This window comes from Lemur catta, chromosome 8 (assembly GCF_020740605.2).
Source record: "Lemur catta isolate mLemCat1 chromosome 8, mLemCat1.pri, whole genome shotgun sequence".
Lineage (NCBI taxonomy): Eukaryota > Metazoa > Chordata > Mammalia > Primates > Lemuridae > Lemur > Lemur catta.
This window is the reverse complement of record NC_059135.1, coordinates 68,323,330-68,341,326: the sequence shown is the minus strand read 5'-3', so window position 1 is coordinate 68,341,326 and position 17,997 is coordinate 68,323,330. Positions and strand designations below refer to the sequence as shown.

The window sequence follows — 17,997 nt, the reverse complement described above, 5'->3', positions numbered from 1 at the left end:
CATATTGTTTTATGGTCAAATCTGTTTCCACTTAGCTCTGTGACATTGAGCAAATTATTTCGTCTTTCTAGCCTCAATTTGCTCATTTGCAAAATGAGAGGATTAGACTAGATCATGTCTCTTGAGGTACAATACTATTTGCTTATAAATTTGGTGTTGGAAAATGGCAAGTTTTTCATGGAGAAATGCTTTTCAAAAAGTGAGACTGTTTTAAAAGCTTGGAAATGAAATAATTGTTTTCTATTCCAATGCTAATCTTACATGATTCTAAGGTGATAGATCTAGCAATACTATCTAGAACAGTTTGAAGGAAAGAAAGACTAAATGAAGAGAAGGAAATCATTTGAGTTTGGGCATAAATTGAAATGGGGATTTGAAAAAGGTTAGTGATTTTTTTAAAGAGATAGTGGGGACTATATGAGAGATATTATAGCAATACAATCAAATGATTTGGAACCGGATTGAATATCGATTCCAAAGCTAACAAACACAGGAAGTACTATTCTCTTTTAAAAATTTACATGTTCTTTTAGATGAAGTCTTATAGGTGATCTGGTTTAGTGACAGCTTTTAATTTTGTAGTACTCAGAGTTTCAGTGCATGTAGACTTTCTGGTGACATAGATCGGCACATGTTATTGATCCAACCAGCATTTATTGCAGACCTAGTGTGTGACAGATACTTTTCCAGGTAATGGAGACATAACAGGGAATAAGACACAGTTCTTGATCTGATAGAGCTTACATTCTACAGCTGGTAATGGTTGAGGAGTGAGACAACAAACAGGTGAAGAAAATAACAGTTAGAAAAAAGTGCTATGAAGAAGATGAACCAGGTTGATGGGACAGGGAGCACCTGGGATGTGAGGCAAGTCTTCCCTGAGAAGGATGCGTTCAGGTTGAGAGCTGAATGATTGAAGGAATGGCAGGGCAAGAACATTCTAGCTAGAGGGAATGGATAATGCAAAGGCTCAGGGATGTGGTTATTGCCTTGGAGTGTTTTAGAAACTGAAAGAAGCCAGCCTGGCAAGGGCATAGTACACTGGGGAAGAGTAGTCAGTGATGAGATAAACTACAGGTGTTAGTTCACAGCGTGGTGCCAATTCCAAAAACTCATCTGTAATTTCTTCTTGGCCTTGTTGCCACTTTATAGCCCAGTATATATCATCCTTCACAGCAGAAATAATACAACCACATTCAGTCTTTTTTTTCATTCCAGCACTGGGAAAATCTTAAAACTCCCAGTTTTTCAGTGGAGGAAATTGGGGCTCAAAGTTGTTCAGCTACTTGCTCAAGGTCACACAGCTTGTAAATGGCACAATCAGGACTCAAATCAGGTCTTATGATTCCAGGACCAGAGCAGTTTCCACTTCCCACAGTGTCACTTTCCCTTCTTATGTAATCCTGAAAAGAATAAACAGAGTTACTGACCTCTTATCAGAGGGCTTGCAGGAGAAGCATCTGTAACTGAGGATAGATGTTTTACCCAACTGACAGCAAAAGAGTCCTATGCTTATGGTTGACAAGCTGGCATGTGCTTGCCTGCACTAAGGTTTGCAAGGCAATACCTGTTGGCAGAGAACTGACAGAGTGATTATGTACTTACTTTACTTTGCACATTAGTCTTACAGCAGCCCCTTGCTTTTACAATGCCATGATTTGGTGATTTTCCAACAAAATCGACTTTATGTATCTGAACTGAATGGAATATGCTGTAAGATACCATGGCAATTTAAAACAAACACGAAATGTGGTAAACAAGCTGGTATTTACTCATGGGCACTCTATTAGCTATTTCTGCACTTTGCCCCTCATTAAGTTAACTGCCAGGCCTCGGCCATTAAAATCCAGGCTTCTTCCTTCAATTACAACCACACATTAACTCTAGATATTCTGAACCTTTCTAATAGAACCATTTTCAGGAAGGATTGGGAGCTTTTCTATTAGTGTCTCCCCTCCTCTCCGTGTTCATCCTAAGACTCCCTCTGCTTCATGCAACTTTGAGTTCTGACCTATCTCATAGCCAGTTGGGATCTCTGTTTATGATGCAACCCCAAATCCAGGCATCCGTTTAAAACGAGAGCCATAGTTATAGAGACATTATACTTCTCTCCTTTCAGAGAGCGGCGTTTGCTGCTTGCTGGGGGCTTTCTGACTGATGCAGGGGGCGAGGAGGGAGAGTTGGCGGGCGTTTGGGAGCAGATTTAGAGCCGCTTCTCATTGGAGGGGCTAGCTTTTCCTGAGCTGCCAGACACTGCAGGCTCAACTGAGGCTCGGAGGTGCAATTCAGGCTGGTGGAGCAGCGGGGGAAGGCAGGGACAGGCGGGGCTAGCGCGGCTCTGCAGCTGATCACACGCACCACCACACACACCACATTCCTGCCGCCCCGGCTTGCGCCTCGCATCCTCCACCCCGGGCCACCGCGGCGCGGACAGGGAGTGGGAAACCAAGGAAGGAAGAGGCAGAGGAAAAGCTAGAGGGGCGCTAGTGTTTAACCTGAAAGTCTGACCGGCAGCCCGAGGCTCCAACACCGTCCAGCAGCACCGCTGTCTCTTGGAAGGCGGGCACAGCGCCAAGGAGCCCACGATTCCCCCGCTCGAGTCAGTCTGCGCTCGGTGCGCCAGGATCCTTCTGGAGGGACAGAGTGGTGCCCTTAGGGAGGTGCAGAGCTTGGGGGACCTGCATTGGCGCCCATCGTGGTACACCGGGAAAAGTGAGAACCGGGAAAACAGCCGTGAGCGCAGAGTGCGAGGCCAGGCTGCCGCTGCCGCCCGCCGCGCCGCCTCCTGCCCTCTCCCGCTGGGTGAGTGCCCAGGCTTCGCGCGCTGCCGCGGCGCCGCTGAGCGCCCGGGTGGCCTGCGGGCCCTGGAGGGTCCGCCGGGGGGCCCTGGTGGCGACCGCGGACACTCGGCGGCCGGAGGACGCCAGGCGGACGGGTCTCTGGAGTCCGGCACCCGGGACCCTGAACCCAGAGGGCTTGGGTAGGGGGCGTTGCACCAGTGCCCGGCAGACATGCCTTTGGGTGGGATTTTGGCTAAAAGATAGGAGGCGGGAGCGCCGGGGGGAGCCGGGAGCCGTCTGGGGGGGCGGGAGATTGGGGAGCGGCGGGGAGGGGGGAGGGTCTGGTCCAAGCAGGTAGAGGCAGCTTCGCCAGCCTGCGAGTTGGCAGGTGGGGTGGAACTCGCTTGTCAACTCATTCATTTTAAACGGTCAGGTTGGGGGCACAGCAAGATAGTCAGGAGGGCTGCGGGAAGGCAAGAGGTGGCCCGGGATGCCGTTGGAGGGGGAAGAAAAGAGAAGCCTCGAAAAGCTTGGAGGCAAAATTGCGCTTGGGTTTCTGGTCCTTGCATCCCTCCTGCCTTGAGTGTGGGGGAACACTTTTTTAAGACTCACCTTGGAAAGAAAGCCTCGGTCTCAGGGGAGAAGAAGAGGCGTCTGCAGGGGGCAGAGACGGCAGCTACCTGCCGGGTGCGCCCCCCACCCCAGAGCACTCGCTTTGCCCCCCCTCTCTCCCCCGCCCCCACCTCCTTATTGGTGCTAGTTTGCAGCGCCCAGCTCCTGCGCCTTCGCTTCCGTTTGAATCTGGCTCGCCCCTCCGTATTATGTCTGCACTCCGAAGGAAATTTGGGGACGATTACCAGGTAGTGACCACCTCGTCCAGCGGCTCAGGCTTGCAGCCTCAGGGGCCGGGCCAGGACCTGCAGCAGCAGCTTGTGCCCAAGAAGAAGCGGCAGCGGTTCGTGGACAAGAACGGCCGGTGCAATGTGCAGCACGGCAACCTGGGCAGCGAGACGAGCCGCTACCTCTCGGACCTCTTCACCACGCTGGTGGACCTCAAGTGGCGCTGGAACCTCTTCATCTTCATTCTCACCTATACCGTGGCCTGGCTCTTCATGGCGTCCATGTGGTGGGTGATCGCCTACACTCGGGGCGACCTGAACAAAGCCCACGTCGGCAACTACACGCCCTGCGTGGCCAATGTCTATAACTTCCCCTCCGCCTTCCTCTTCTTTATCGAGACCGAGGCCACCATCGGCTATGGCTACCGGTACATCACCGACAAGTGCCCCGAGGGCATCATTCTCTTCCTCTTCCAGTCCATCCTCGGCTCCATCGTGGATGCCTTCCTCATCGGTTGCATGTTCATCAAGATGTCCCAGCCCAAGAAGCGCGCCGAGACCCTCATGTTTAGCGAGCACGCGGTGATCTCCATGAGGGACGGGAAACTCACGCTCATGTTCCGGGTGGGCAACCTGCGCAACAGCCACATGGTCTCTGCGCAGATCCGCTGCAAGCTGCTCAAAGTAAGTGCTGCCCGCCCCTTCCCCACCGAGCCAGGCAGTTAACTCACCTGAGAACCACCCCAGCCCCCTCCTGGGTCTTACCTATTGCCTCAGGTAAACTTCCTTCTGCGGGGGGGGGGTGTTGGGCAAAGAGCACAGTTGACAGTTCTGTGCTTTTTCACTCACTCTCGTGCTCTTATTTATAGTCACCATTTCGGATGTGCTTGTATCACTTTCTGGACTAGTAACACTTAAGGATCGGTGTTGGCTTATGGAGCTTTAAGGGAATTAGTGCTCTGTTCCCTTCCTTACCTTTGCTGCTTAGCTCTTCAGAACGCTTTTGATTATTGTCCACACAAACACTGCTCCCTTCAGTGTGAGGTACTAGATAGAGCTGAACAAAACAGCTTTTATTTTGAAGAAATAGGTGCTGAACTTGCCTCAACTTTCGCTTTGGGCTTTTTTTTTTTTTTCTTTTTTCCCCCCCTCTAATCATATTAGCAGGTGGGTTATTTCTCTAGACCCAATAACTTTAACTCTATCGTAATCATTTCAAGAAGCATAAAGATACAGGAAGCAGTTAATAAAGTGGAAGAAACCACACTTAGTTCTTTAAATTTTTATTTTTACTAAATATTTTCCTAGAGAAGTTTTCGTGAAAGCTTGAGTGCTTTTCCTGTAGAGACTCTTGTTAATTTTATTCTTAATTGCCTGTTTCTATGAAGCCTTTGTCAATTACAGATTTCACTTGAAGCTTTTCAACATCCATTAAAGAAGATTGCTTCCTACCATCAGCGGTGTAAATGCTAAAACAAATTGCGCATGGAGTGGTTATTAAAGCAAGGTCCAGCTAGTCCTTAGAGGGCACCACCACAAACAACAGAAGTCCTCCCTAAGGCTCATCCAATTAGAGACTGGGAATGACAGAGTAGAATCCAGTTCTCTTGCTGTGTGCCATTTACAATTCTTTTTTTTTTTTTTTTTTTTACTGGAGGGATTCTCCTTAGTAGTTTTCAAATTTTTAAAAATTGAAAAAGATGAGCTCAAATAAATAATTCATAAGTTGAAAAGTACTGATCTGAGATTGCATAGAGAACTATAGCCAGATTCAGAATTTAGTATTAATAAAACGAGTATCTGATAAATATTTAAGTGGAGATTTTGCCTTCAAAATTTCAATTTCCATCCTATAATTATATGTTGTGTTATACAGCTCCAACTTAAGTTATAATTAAGAGTAATCCAGTGTGCTTTCAAAAAGTTTTGCTCTCATGTCATTTTCATTATTTACTTATAAGATCTTACCCTAATTACTCTTGACCAAGTTGCTCAGTAAAGTGTTTGAATTAAAGCAGTTCACTTGTCCTGTCACTTCACATTATATGCATATTTACAATGCCATATACAGTACATAGACTAAATTTTGTACACCATAGTGGAAAATGATCAGCCTGGCTCTGATGTACACGTTCATTAAGATTACTATGAACAAATAATTTGAGATTATATTCTTTTATAATTAATTTCAATGAACTGCATACAATTTCTAAAATTTAACTTAGCATATTTTTATATGGACCACTGTTTGAATTAAGTGGGTTGTCGGATCAAACTGAGCAGTTGTTTTAGACATGTTTATTGCAGTGGTAATTATGTGTCCCTGTTTCTATGCATATTCCACAATACATCATCTTTCTTTAGGTTAGGCCCACTGGACAGATATGAGCACTTTAATTGTTAATATAGTGCCCAGGTTTCTGTGAGGGAATCCATGTTTATGTATCACTTTGAGACTCTTATTGAAGAGTCTTTTATGACAATGATTGGTGTAATGGAAATGAAAAGTTAGACATTAAAGGTTATTTATTGCCATTCTCTAGTTTTGAAAACATATAAGATTATTATTTATTAAAGCAGATATCTTTTCCAGCCAACATATTTTCAATGTTTTTAGACTTTATCAATTTTATTTTAACAAAGCCAGACATAAATAGAATTAATCTACATATCAGTTTTTTTTTTTTAATACAAAGTTGTAATGAATCTGAAGCACCTAGTCTCTGTAGCGGTGCAGAGTACTGATAATGAATTTTCTGTATAAGGCCATGTAGTACATATACCATAAAGAATGCCCTGATTAAAAAAAATACAAGATTTATACTGTTGACAAATTTGGAGCAAGGTGCTATATTAACACAAGGTGATAAAAACATCTAATTAAAATATTACATACTATATTCCTATAAAGTTCTTTACTTTTGATTTGTTAGAAAGATAGTTCTAGAAGTAAAAATGATGGACATGTGGCATGAATTTATATTTAAAGAAAATTATGGTGAAATTCTTTCCTGTTTTTTTGTGAAGGGAGAGGGTTGATCAGTGGCAGTGCTTCAGCCAGCCAGTTAGTGTAGTTTGTTTGAAGTTGATTTTTTTCCTGTGGCCATGGTAATTAAAACAGATTCTTATAGTTCTTGCCATTTCATAGAGTTCACTGAAAAGTAGTCATGTTTTATGGGGGAACTAATAACATTCAGAAAACTTACAGGGGAGATTTGCCTTTAACAAGTTGCTCTCATTTTCTCTTAGGGACAGAGATGAAGTGACCTAAAACAGTCAACTATATTTTTAAAGAGAAGCTATACCAAAATCTTAAAGTAATAATATTTCCCTATCAGTTGTTATACATCTTTCTTGTTAAATATTACACACTTTCCTCTTTTAACCTCCATTTAACATTTTAAATGTAAAATTTACATCTTTAATACAAAATATATAGAATTTTTAAGGCAACAAAATTCAATATAATAATGATAGCAATTACAGTGCATGTATGTATGTTCTTCCTATTACCTAATTAAATTTACTAACATTTTTATATTGCTGTTTTCTTGTTTGCTGAATAAAAGCTTCTTTTCCATATAAACATAAAAGTTTTATTTAATAATTATAAGGAATTTTCAATTCTCGAGAAGACATTAAGAACATGGATATGGCTTTCTAATGATTGCTACTATAAAATTTCCATCTAAGTTGGTTTAGAATTGTCTAACTTTTGAAGAAAGTTTTTTTAACTTCTCTACCTAATTTTTAGCTATGCTTTTCTCTTATATGAAAGCAAATTTTATTTCATCTCTATTCCTGTCTTCCCACCTTAAAAATGCTGAAATTTCTTATAGTAATCAAATATAGATCTTCTAACTTTATGCCTGGAGGGGTCAATCCTTTTTCTACTCAGATAAAAAGAAAGTAGATTAAGTAAAAATCAAAGGAAATAGTTTGAAGTTCTTTGGTAAAATCTATTTTTAATTATAAATATAGCTATAGAAACCTCTTTTAAGATGAATATTCTTTCTCTTTTCCTCTTCTCACTCCCACATTGAATTTTTACTTGAATTGCCAATTGATTTTAGTTGAATTCTTTTTTTCAACCTAGAGAATAGGGACTAACTAATATCATGGCTATGATAATTTAATATTCAATTGAATGTTTTTATAAAAATGCCTGAATTAGGGAGTTGAGACCAAAGGCTGTTAACACCAGATCTTGTAGTTTAGCGCTGAGTTTAAAGGATCTGGAACTCTTTTTTGCTCCTTTTTATCAACATGATACTAATGAGCAACTGAACTAGACATATAACTTGTTAGGGAAAGAATTAAATTATATTCTTTGATACACCATTCAAGAGTTTATAAATTTATTATGTAAATGCCATTATATATATACCTCATATATATGTTTATATTCATCTAGTCAGCACACAATTTTTTGCATAAAGAATAAAATTAACTATTGTGGAATTCATATTTTGAAACAGAGATAAGGATAATATTTTTTATGGAAGCATAATCTTATTTCTTCATATTCCTATTCGTTGCCAATAGTCATCATCTTTCTGTTCTAAGAGGTCAGCTATGCAACCCTTAACTTTCACTTGTTAAAAGGTAATGGAGTAATTTTCCTCTTCTAACATCACAAATATTATTTATGTACTCACTTTTTAAAATTCTCCATTTATATGAATACTCATAATTGGATGTTGTCTGGTTTCCCATGTGAATATGATCAAGTGCAGATGCAATAAAAAAATTGTGCTTGAAAACCATTAAGGTTTTTATCCTTCTTCTATGTCCTAACATTTTGTTAATTTTTTAACCACAATGATTCCTGGACCAGGATTCCTAGATTTTTCTCACATATTTAGTGGTTTGTCCTCATTCCATATCTTGCATTTAAATGCTTTTAATGTTTTTGACTCTATATGATCTTAGGTTTGTATGACTGACTCTTTTTACTACTTGACCTTGGCCAATTTGAGCTTAACTTTTAATCTTAAGACAATCATTTACCTCCCTTTAAAAAATTAAATACACAAATGAATATCTATAAAAAATACTGTTCTGCTGAACACCGTCTAAGCTGTTAGTAAAAATATTCAAGGGGTTTAAGAGTGAGCACCTCAGAACTCTCAGGGGCTAGGTCCCATATTTATTGGTGAGTTCTTTAGGTGAATTCATTATATCTAAAAATTAGCACAGTTCCTATTTAGTCTAGTTTTGCTTTCTTTGACACAAGTACAATAATTCTCCAGTAAGTATAGAACTTATGTTCTTTTTAAAATCTATGATTATTATTCTTTTTTTAAATAGCTTAGTAATATGTTTTGTTTGTTTTATTTTTTTATTTTTAATATGGTTACTTAAAAGTACAGGGTGGCTTGTGCTTAGGGAATAAAGAGTAAACAGAAATAAGGGACATAAAGACCCACAAATAAACAGCAGTAGGTAGGAACAAATGAGAAAGAGAAGCAGAAAAAAACTTTTGATGGATGGAAGGGTGTTTGGTGAGTAGGAGGGGAATGTGGAACTAGGGTTACAAATCCTGTCCACAGTTATTATAAACTCCATAAAGGGACCTCTAGGAATTATAAAGCTGCTCTTTCATTTGAGTGGTACTAAAGCCTCACATAATCTTTTACAAGATAAGTTACATTTCATTCTATAAGGATTGTTCTTTTCATAAAAATGAGTATATTTTTATGGGTTGATTAGCATAGCATTAAAAATCTTTATTTTAAACTTGATATTAGTTGTAGTTTTTCCTCCTGAGTATTAAATGGGATTTCAAGCTTAAGAAGTCTAAATAAATGTACAATGTAATTGTAGACGATCCAGATAAAATTCTAGGTCTATACACTCCTTCATCTGACTTGAATTTTGGTCTGAGTGTCAAAGCCATTGCCATTGCTGTTTTGAGTCACAGACATTTTTGTTCCTGATCCTGGTACCTGCTTTGGGTTCATTTCCTAATGTTAACTTCTAGGAGGTATTCTGACCTCACTCCATGTAGTTTTCTTTCTGACTTCAACATATATTCAGCACACAAACACACACACACACATTTGAAGATGAAAAGTGAAATTACAGATAAAATGGTGGGGAGGTGGTAGGCAAAACTGGCTTGCACTCCCCCCTGAGCCCGCTTCCCTCCCTTTCCCTCTGCTCCCCTCCCCTCCCCTCCCCTCCCCTCCCCTCCCCTCCTCTCCTCTCCCCTTCCCTTTCCTCTGGCCGCAAGAGCCCTTTTCCAGTGAGGACCTGTGGAAGGTGCTGAGGTGTGAATCAAGGCTTGAAATATGGTAGGGGCAAATCTCTAGTGTCAGATGGTAGTGATTAAATATTTTATTCAAAATTCCCTGAGCCTCACTCTGAGCTAGGAAAGAACACAATTACTACTGGTTAGAGAGATGGGAGAAAGGCAGCAAAGATGTGGATTCTGTTGGTGAAATGTGGCCCTGCAGAAGGAATGTGGCACTTGGCTACATATCCCCCCAGAAGGATGGCCAAATGTGGATCTGCTTATGCCATAACAGTGCTAAATGTGTATCCCAGGGTTATGTGTATGTGTGTGTGTCTATTTGTTTGTCTTTGGATAACACTCAATAGTCTTATCATCTGTAATCTGAAGCTATTTTTATGTAAAGTTCATGACCCTGATGGTCCCTTCCAGTACTCTGTGACTTCTTTTTCTACCTGTAGTCAGAATTGTAGTTGATTTTCTTGTAGGCCTTTTCTGGAGGGGGTTCAAAGTCATTTGACATTAACTGCTTCTTTGAAACTAGTAAATATGACTATAAAATATGGCATAAGCCTTAAATTCCATACATAGACCATTTGCATATAATGAAAATGTGTATAATTGAAATATTATAATTAAATAGCATATGTTTCCTTGTGAAGACTAATTTCAAAATTATTGCCACTATCTAAATTATACAAAATTATTTCAGAAATCCGTGATATTCAAATTATAAATTTTTGGACACTAAGTTTAAACAAATTTTAAGTTTTAGATTTCTTCAATTATTATAACTCCCAGATGGAAGTCAATCTCAGGTCATAGTTTTTTCAAATTATGTTCTAAATTTTTAAGAATTACCAATTTTCCATCCACTGTCTTTCCTTCCACTCTTCCTTACTTTCTTGTTTATTCCACAGTTTTTTTGATTCCAAAGGATTTTTTCATAAAATACAAGTCAATGTTAGTAATCAGCTTTTTAGAAATTTAAATAGTTTACTGCATTGATCTTAACTTTTAGCAATTGTTCTGAATTTAAAAACAATTTAAATTATTGTTGATCCAAACTGTATCTATTTACCATTTTTATCTAGGAAATGATCATGGTCTTGTGATCCCTTTGGAATTAGGAAGTTTATAGAGCTAAAGGAGCTAATTGGACCATCAACAAATTGCTCTATCAATGGAAGGTTTCTTTTTATATCATAATTCTTAACATGACATAATGAAGAAAGGTTAAATTGGTTTTTATCTCAAAATATTCTGCCTATTAAAAATATTTCTGGGTGAAATAATTGATATCTAAATAAGACAATATGAAACTGATGAAATGTCAGTACTACTGAATTATTATATACTCAAGATGTAGATCAAAATTAATTTTATAAAGGCACATGCATGGTTCCTCTTTTTCCGCTGTATCTTTCCTTTTCATGTACATGTGCATATCACAGTTCCTTGAACAAATGTTCTCTCATTCCATTTATACAAGTTGAGAGACCTAAAACTAACATAGGCTTTTTTTTTTCTTTGCTCCAGTTAATCTCCAAAATTGCACCAGAATTAGGATGGCCTAGATTAGAATTATTTACAAGGCTGGAGTAGAATGTGTATGCTTCTAAAAATGTATTTGGTAGGTATTATGTAGGTTTCTGGAACACCAAAAATATTTGAGTACCCTTAAGATAACTTGGCTCTAGTCAAGAGTTCAGGCTTCAAACAATTCCAGCATTCCAAGCACCTGCCACACTAAAACCACACCCTTCACTGTTGACCTGAGCCAAAGCCTCCTATTTAATCCCAGTAATTAATAGGCTTCCCGGTCTATTTCAGAGTCAAAGAAGCCAACAGATAGGGAGGTGAGCATATTAATAGTTGAAATATTCTATGGCCTAACATAAAGGAAGAGGACCTGGACATTAAAATTGTAGATATGTGTAGTATCTCAGTGATTTAAATAAAGGTTAAATTATGTAGTATCCACTAGAAAATAATTTTCAATGTATATGTAGGAGATTTTGCTTATCTGAAAATATGTAAGCATGAAAAGCAAAATGAATGATTAGTACTTTTCCTATAGTGTCACATAATAGGAAGACCTGGGTAGGATACAAAGCATGGGGGTTAGGAGCACATAAGTAATTTTGAGTATATAGAACAAACATTTAAAATCAGAAGGTATATTGAGTGTGAGTGGAACAGATCCACGTATATTTAAATCTAAATTTCTTATATCTGAATAAACTAATTTGGTAAAAATAAAATTTCTTCTTCCAAATTGGCATTCTCCTGATAGCCTCCCTGTTTCTAGGCCACTTCTTTTCATGGGTTGTTGAGTGATCAGGGAACAAAACATTTCATAGCTTACTGTAAAGCCTTTTAGAATGAGGCACAGGTATAAATAACAAATACATAAAAAAGGAAGACAAATTTTAGTATTGTTGTATATCTGTAAGAAAAATGTATCTTCTTTGGGAAGATTATTTTAAAAGGGATATTGAATTTATAAAGAATTATCATTGTTGATATTGCCATATAAGGCAGGAAAAGCAGAGCTTAGAATAGTCATAAAAGGACCTAAATTCTGGTCATTAATTATAAACATCATAATACCACCTTGTGTTTATATAGCACCTGTTTCTTAGTAGGTGAAAGACCAATGATACAGGGTTTTTGTTTTTATTTATTTTGTTTTGTGTTTGGCTTTTGTTACATTAATCAATAGTAGTTATATCACAGTGTAGTTGGAAGGTTGTTGGTCTCATTCATATTTTACTGATTTGAGAATAGGTTTAGAAATATAGGTGATTTAACAAAAGCTCCAGAGCTTTTTCATGCTGGCTTGGAAATGCTGAGTTTTTCTCCAACATGGGTTGCTAGAGCTGCTGTTTTTATTTTTGCACCATCAGGTTTTTCCATGAAATTCTCTTTTTCAGTAATCATTTCTTCTTCTTCTTCTCCTTCTTTTTTTTAAGCTACCCACAAGGTAGAGAATAAAAATAGTCTCAAAGTTTTCATTAGATAATTTTTCTACACAAATACTATTCCTGACTATTCCTATCTACAAAGTAGCCTCTCTAATTGACTAATTCTGCTGTTGAAACTCTTTGCAGCAATTGCTTCCATAATAAACCACCACCAATTTGAAATCCTTCATTTTGTTTTGCCTCAAAGGATGTGTTACTAAACCGCATTTCTCAATATTTTCAGACTCATTTGCTCCACATAAAAAGCCAATGTATTTTCTGAACTCTGAGAGTAAGAATTTTGTCTTCAAACTACCATTTAATTGGACAGACTAGTGTTATAAATTCTGTTTTGTTTATTAAATTATTATTATTTCCAAGCATTCTGTTAAAATATGTTGGATTCACCAAAGTCCCATCTAACTAGCAGTATAGTCCCTCTTTCACCCCATTTTTTCTGTATTTAACTCGTCACTACTCAGCTCTTATTTTACTACCATAATTATATAATTAAACTTATATGTTTGCTTGTACATGATGATTATATATGACAGATATGGAATATAAAATTAAAATGTAGAGTAAAGGAAGATGAGTAAGTTTACTCTTATGGCTTGCTGATTTTTAATAGTCATATTTAATTTTCTTTTGCAGTCTTTACATGCAGTTTATTGAATTAATTTTTACAGTGATTTATACTGAAACTAAATGACCACTACCTTATGAAAGTTTTACTAAACTATGTTTCTCAAACATAGATTTTTTAAAAATGCATTTGGATTAAGGAAAGTTCAGTTTAGCACCAGTTTTCACTATGTTTTAAAATTAATAAGATAAACAGAGAGTAATATAATACAGTTTATTATTAGGAGTTTGAAAGCCATTAGCTAACAGCATTTGCCTTTTATTTTTATTATGTGAGCTCTTGTGTACAAACATGATTTAATATGATGGCATATTCACTCTCCTGTTCTACCTTATATCTATTTGTTATTTTTCAAAAGTCTGGAAAAATAAATTGTTGTGTTTTGTTTTTTGATAATAAATCTTTTTCTAAATGATGGTCAATCTTTTCCAGCTTTAACAAACTCCCTAAGAATTGCCTACTTTATTTGCTTTGTGAGGAAAAAAAAATATCTGGTGTGCAATGAGTTATCATGCAGTGATTTATGTCAAGCAGTTGCACATGTACTCAGTTTCATGGTTTGTGCTAACAACCATTGTTGGACCAGGCATTTCTCCAAAGCTCATGAGTTAGGGAATGGTAATTATAGCAAGTTGTATATTATAAATAATGCATGTATGTTCCGCATGAGCTATGTGGGATTTTGGCCCATTTGCTAGAACATAGTTGCATAATGATTTGTTTGGATTTTGTTGCAGATGATTGATAGTGCAGAATGTTGGCAATGATGTAAATTACTGTTGGGCTGCCTTGAAAATTTCAGTACAAGTGGTGATTTCTTCTCTTTTTCTGTGTGCTTGTCTAGTCTCGGCAGACACCTGAGGGTGAGTTCCTTCCCCTTGACCAACTTGAACTGGATGTAGGTTTTAGTACAGGGGCAGATCAACTTTTTCTTGTGTCCCCCCTCACAATTTGCCACGTGATCGATGCCAAAAGCCCCTTTTATGACCTATCCCAGCGAAGCATGCAAACTGAACAGTTCGAGATTGTCGTCATCCTAGAAGGCATTGTGGAAACAACTGGTGAGTAAAAACATAGACATGCCATCAAGTTTCTTTATTCCATAATGACATTGTATGATATGCACAATACCTGTTATGAATTGGGCTAAATGACTCAGAGTTCACAATAATGAAAGTAATGTTTGCCTCTTATTTCTTTGTAACATTCAATTGATACTACTTTGAAGTTCAAGATTTACTGTTTTGATGGTTTTATACATAATACTAACTCAGGAATACTCTGTAAAAAAACAAAGGAAACTAAGATGACTCTTAAAAATGATTATAATGTTCTGTTTTAATTACAAACTTGACTTTCGTATAATCATGATTTTCTTTTAAAAATTTAAAGTTAAAAAAATTAGGGTAATTTTGTGAGCAGCCTGTACTAAGCATGCATATTCTTGCCTTGGAGATGGTGATTTGGGAAGTCATTGATAAAACTTGGATATCTACTATGTGTAGCCTCAGTGGAAAATTCCCTGTGTTTGTGCTCATGTGTGCTGTGTATGCTAAAGCAGTAGTTTAATTTCAAAGTGGGTCAGTAGATTTCCCCAGCTGAACCTTGACCGAAATTTTCTTTTTCAAAAAAAGATTTTTCTTCTTTTTCTGCTTTGGTATAGCTATGAGCTGTATGTTCTTACTTAAGATGCACTATAATGTAGATATGCCCCAAATACTTACAATTTGCTACTTTCTGAGGAGAGAGGTTGACAAGGGAAAGAAGCAGTAAATATGAGCATATTATTTAGGGCCAAAATATTGGCAGTTGGTTTAGAATCTGCTGGGTGTTTGAGACTAATGATGTAGTATCCATATAATTATATATATACATGTATACATGTGTGTATATTGAGTTTTACATTTTCTATGAGTAATGAGAAAATAAGAATACATTAACTTTTAGTTTTTTGTTTACCAATATCATCTGAATGTCAAAATGCTAATTATTATGAATAAACTATAGTAGTATTGAAGTTAACATTAGCAGTAACATCATGAATTCAAGCTTTATACCGAAGTGGAAGATCTTTTATGATGTAACAGTCACTTTTGTCCCAGGAGCAAGGGTAGGCAAGCCATTGCCATTTAAACACATCTGTCACATAACACCTATCTGAAATTTAGGGAAGATATTTAATCTCTAAAAGCTTCTTTCCTTCTCTTTAAAGTAAGGATGACATAATAACCACCTCTAATCTGCTTGTAGCATTACTATTATTTAATTATTACTGCTTCAAAAGTAAGATTTTAAGGACAGCAAGAAAAGATTTAATGCATCTACATATTAAATTTTATTTCTGCCTACTAATTTATGATTTAAGTCCCTCATCCAATTTTTCAACTTGAAATTGAAATGTCGTAGTATTTTTTTTAAATAACATATTGGTAAAGAATACAACTAATTTATAAAGGCTCTTAGTCAAAGAAATCTTTAAATTTCAATTTTCATTTTTATCCATCCCATTTGTTAAAGTAATAATGTATTATTAGAGCTTAAAAATAGATGTTGCCATATTTACTTGTTTATTTATTATGGTATATGGTTCTTTCTTTTACACACCTGCTTATAGTTTACCAATTGGTTATTATTATTCTAATCACTGACATAAGAGAATCTTAGTTTCACTTGACAGCCTTAAAAATCTGTTATTAGATCTATTAGATCCATCTACCTAGCTATCTAGCTAGCTATGCACTAATTTTTTTCCTGTTTTTCCCTAAATACTAAATGTATTTCTTAAGAGTGAAAGCATTTTCCTATAAAATTGCAGTCTGAAGATGGAATAGAGCTATTCCACTTTTTTGGAGACAGAGTCTCGCTCTGTTGCCTGGGCTAGAGTGCCATGGCATCAGCCTAGCTCACAGCAACCTCAAACTCCTGGGCTCAAGCAATCCTTCTGCCTCAGCCTCCCGAGTAGCTGGGATTACAGGCGTGAGCTACCGCGCCCGGCCAGCTATACCACTGTAACTTATTTCCACTGTAACTTGTGTTTCTTAACCTTTATGTACTTGAAGAACATAGGCCAGGTATTTTGTGGAATGTCTCTCAATTTGGATATGTTTGAGGTTTCCTTATTCATTAATTCTTTTGATTTGGGGCTTCTACATGGGTATCTGAAGAGAATATTGAAACAGATTATTTTTAAATTTTACCTATATTTCAGAGGATCATGGTTAGTAAATAATGTCCTACATAAGGTCATGAGGAGTTTTCTAACATAAATTATGTGTTAGATTTTAATACTTCCTCCTTCCTGCCTTTTTTTTTTTAAATAATCAATTGGCAGAGAATACTCTCCACAGAAAATGTGAAAACTTGGCTGGAGACTGAATTTCTTATTTAGAAGTTGCCTTTAATGGAGATGAGATTAAAGTCTGCTTCCTCTTAACCTCTTTATAAAGCCTGTTTTCTAGATCTAGTATAGCAAGACAAACAACACAACATTACTCACAATTTATAGAATTTGTTTCGTGGAAAATTTATCTGAAACTTTGTGTGTATGCCCTAATTAAATCCTACACTGTTCAAACTCTGTAAAATCTCTCTATATTTTCAGCTTTCCCTGAGCCTGGTAAAAATAACATGGACATTTTTATGTCCATTTGATCATTTAAAATTTTACTGAGGTTTATTTAGATTCATCTTTAAGGATGTTTCCTCCTTTATCCTTTCATTCCCAATAAATTTTACTTTCTCATAACATTTATTGCTTGGAATAAGACAGATATGATCTTTTGGGATTGTTTGAGGCAGTAAAAATACCATATATATTTTTTTATTTCTCATTACTTTGTGAATAAACTTTTGCTCTATGTAACTTTTTTAGCATTAAAATACTAACTTTTTGTCATTCATTCCTTTAGTAGATAAACTATTTATTGAATATATTTTATGTGCTTGAAAGTATGTGACATGTTCGAGTATAGTGATGATCTGGATATATAGAACTTCTTTCCTCATGGGGGTTATATTCTATTTGATGGAGGAAAAACCACAAACATAAATGGATAAGGAAGATATTATCAGGTAATAAGGTGTCAGGGATAAAAAGCAAAAGAAAACAGGTTATGAGATAAAGACTACATGCAGGCTACTTTAGGTTGATGGTCAGGGAAGGTCTCTCAGAGGAGGGGACACTTGAACCGAGCCCTGGCCGTCCGGAAGGCCCTTCTGGGCCAGTCCAGGGCAGCAGCATGGCAGGCATTGTGGAACAGCTGGTGCAAGGGCCCTGAGTTGGGAATGAGCTTGGTTTATTCTAGGAACTAAATGAAGGAGGAGGTGGTTGAAGCAGAGTGAGCAATGTGGAGAGTGGGGTGAAATGTTGGTGGGGAGGGGCCACCTCTGCACTATAGATAATTTTATGCACCCACGGGAAGCATTAGGATGTCATTAAAAAACAGAGCCTATATTTATATGAAAGAGTAATAATTTAGTAATCTCAAACTGTATTTAACAAAAAAAAACCACCACCCACTTTTTTTAAGTG

At 37.4% G+C, this 17,997-nt stretch overlaps 1 protein-coding gene across 2 annotated transcripts in view; it reads left to right on the top strand.

Moving 5' to 3' along the window:
- Window positions 1–3,412: 3,412 nt before the first annotated feature.
- The window catches only part of KCNJ3 (potassium inwardly rectifying channel subfamily J member 3), a 154,098-nt gene continuing 139,513 nt past the window's right edge, over window positions 3,413–17,997 (top strand). Inside the window, exons 1-2 of one of the 2 annotated variants that reach the window (XM_045558818.1) lie at window positions 3,413–4,303; window positions 14,311–14,527. In XM_045558818.1, coding sequence (XP_045414774.1) covers window positions 3,602–4,303; window positions 14,311–14,527 — 919 coding nt within the window. In that variant the 5' untranslated portion in view covers window positions 3,413–3,601. The remainder of the gene's footprint in view (window positions 4,304–14,310; window positions 14,528–17,997) is intronic. The other variant, XM_045558819.1, reaches the window with a different exon arrangement.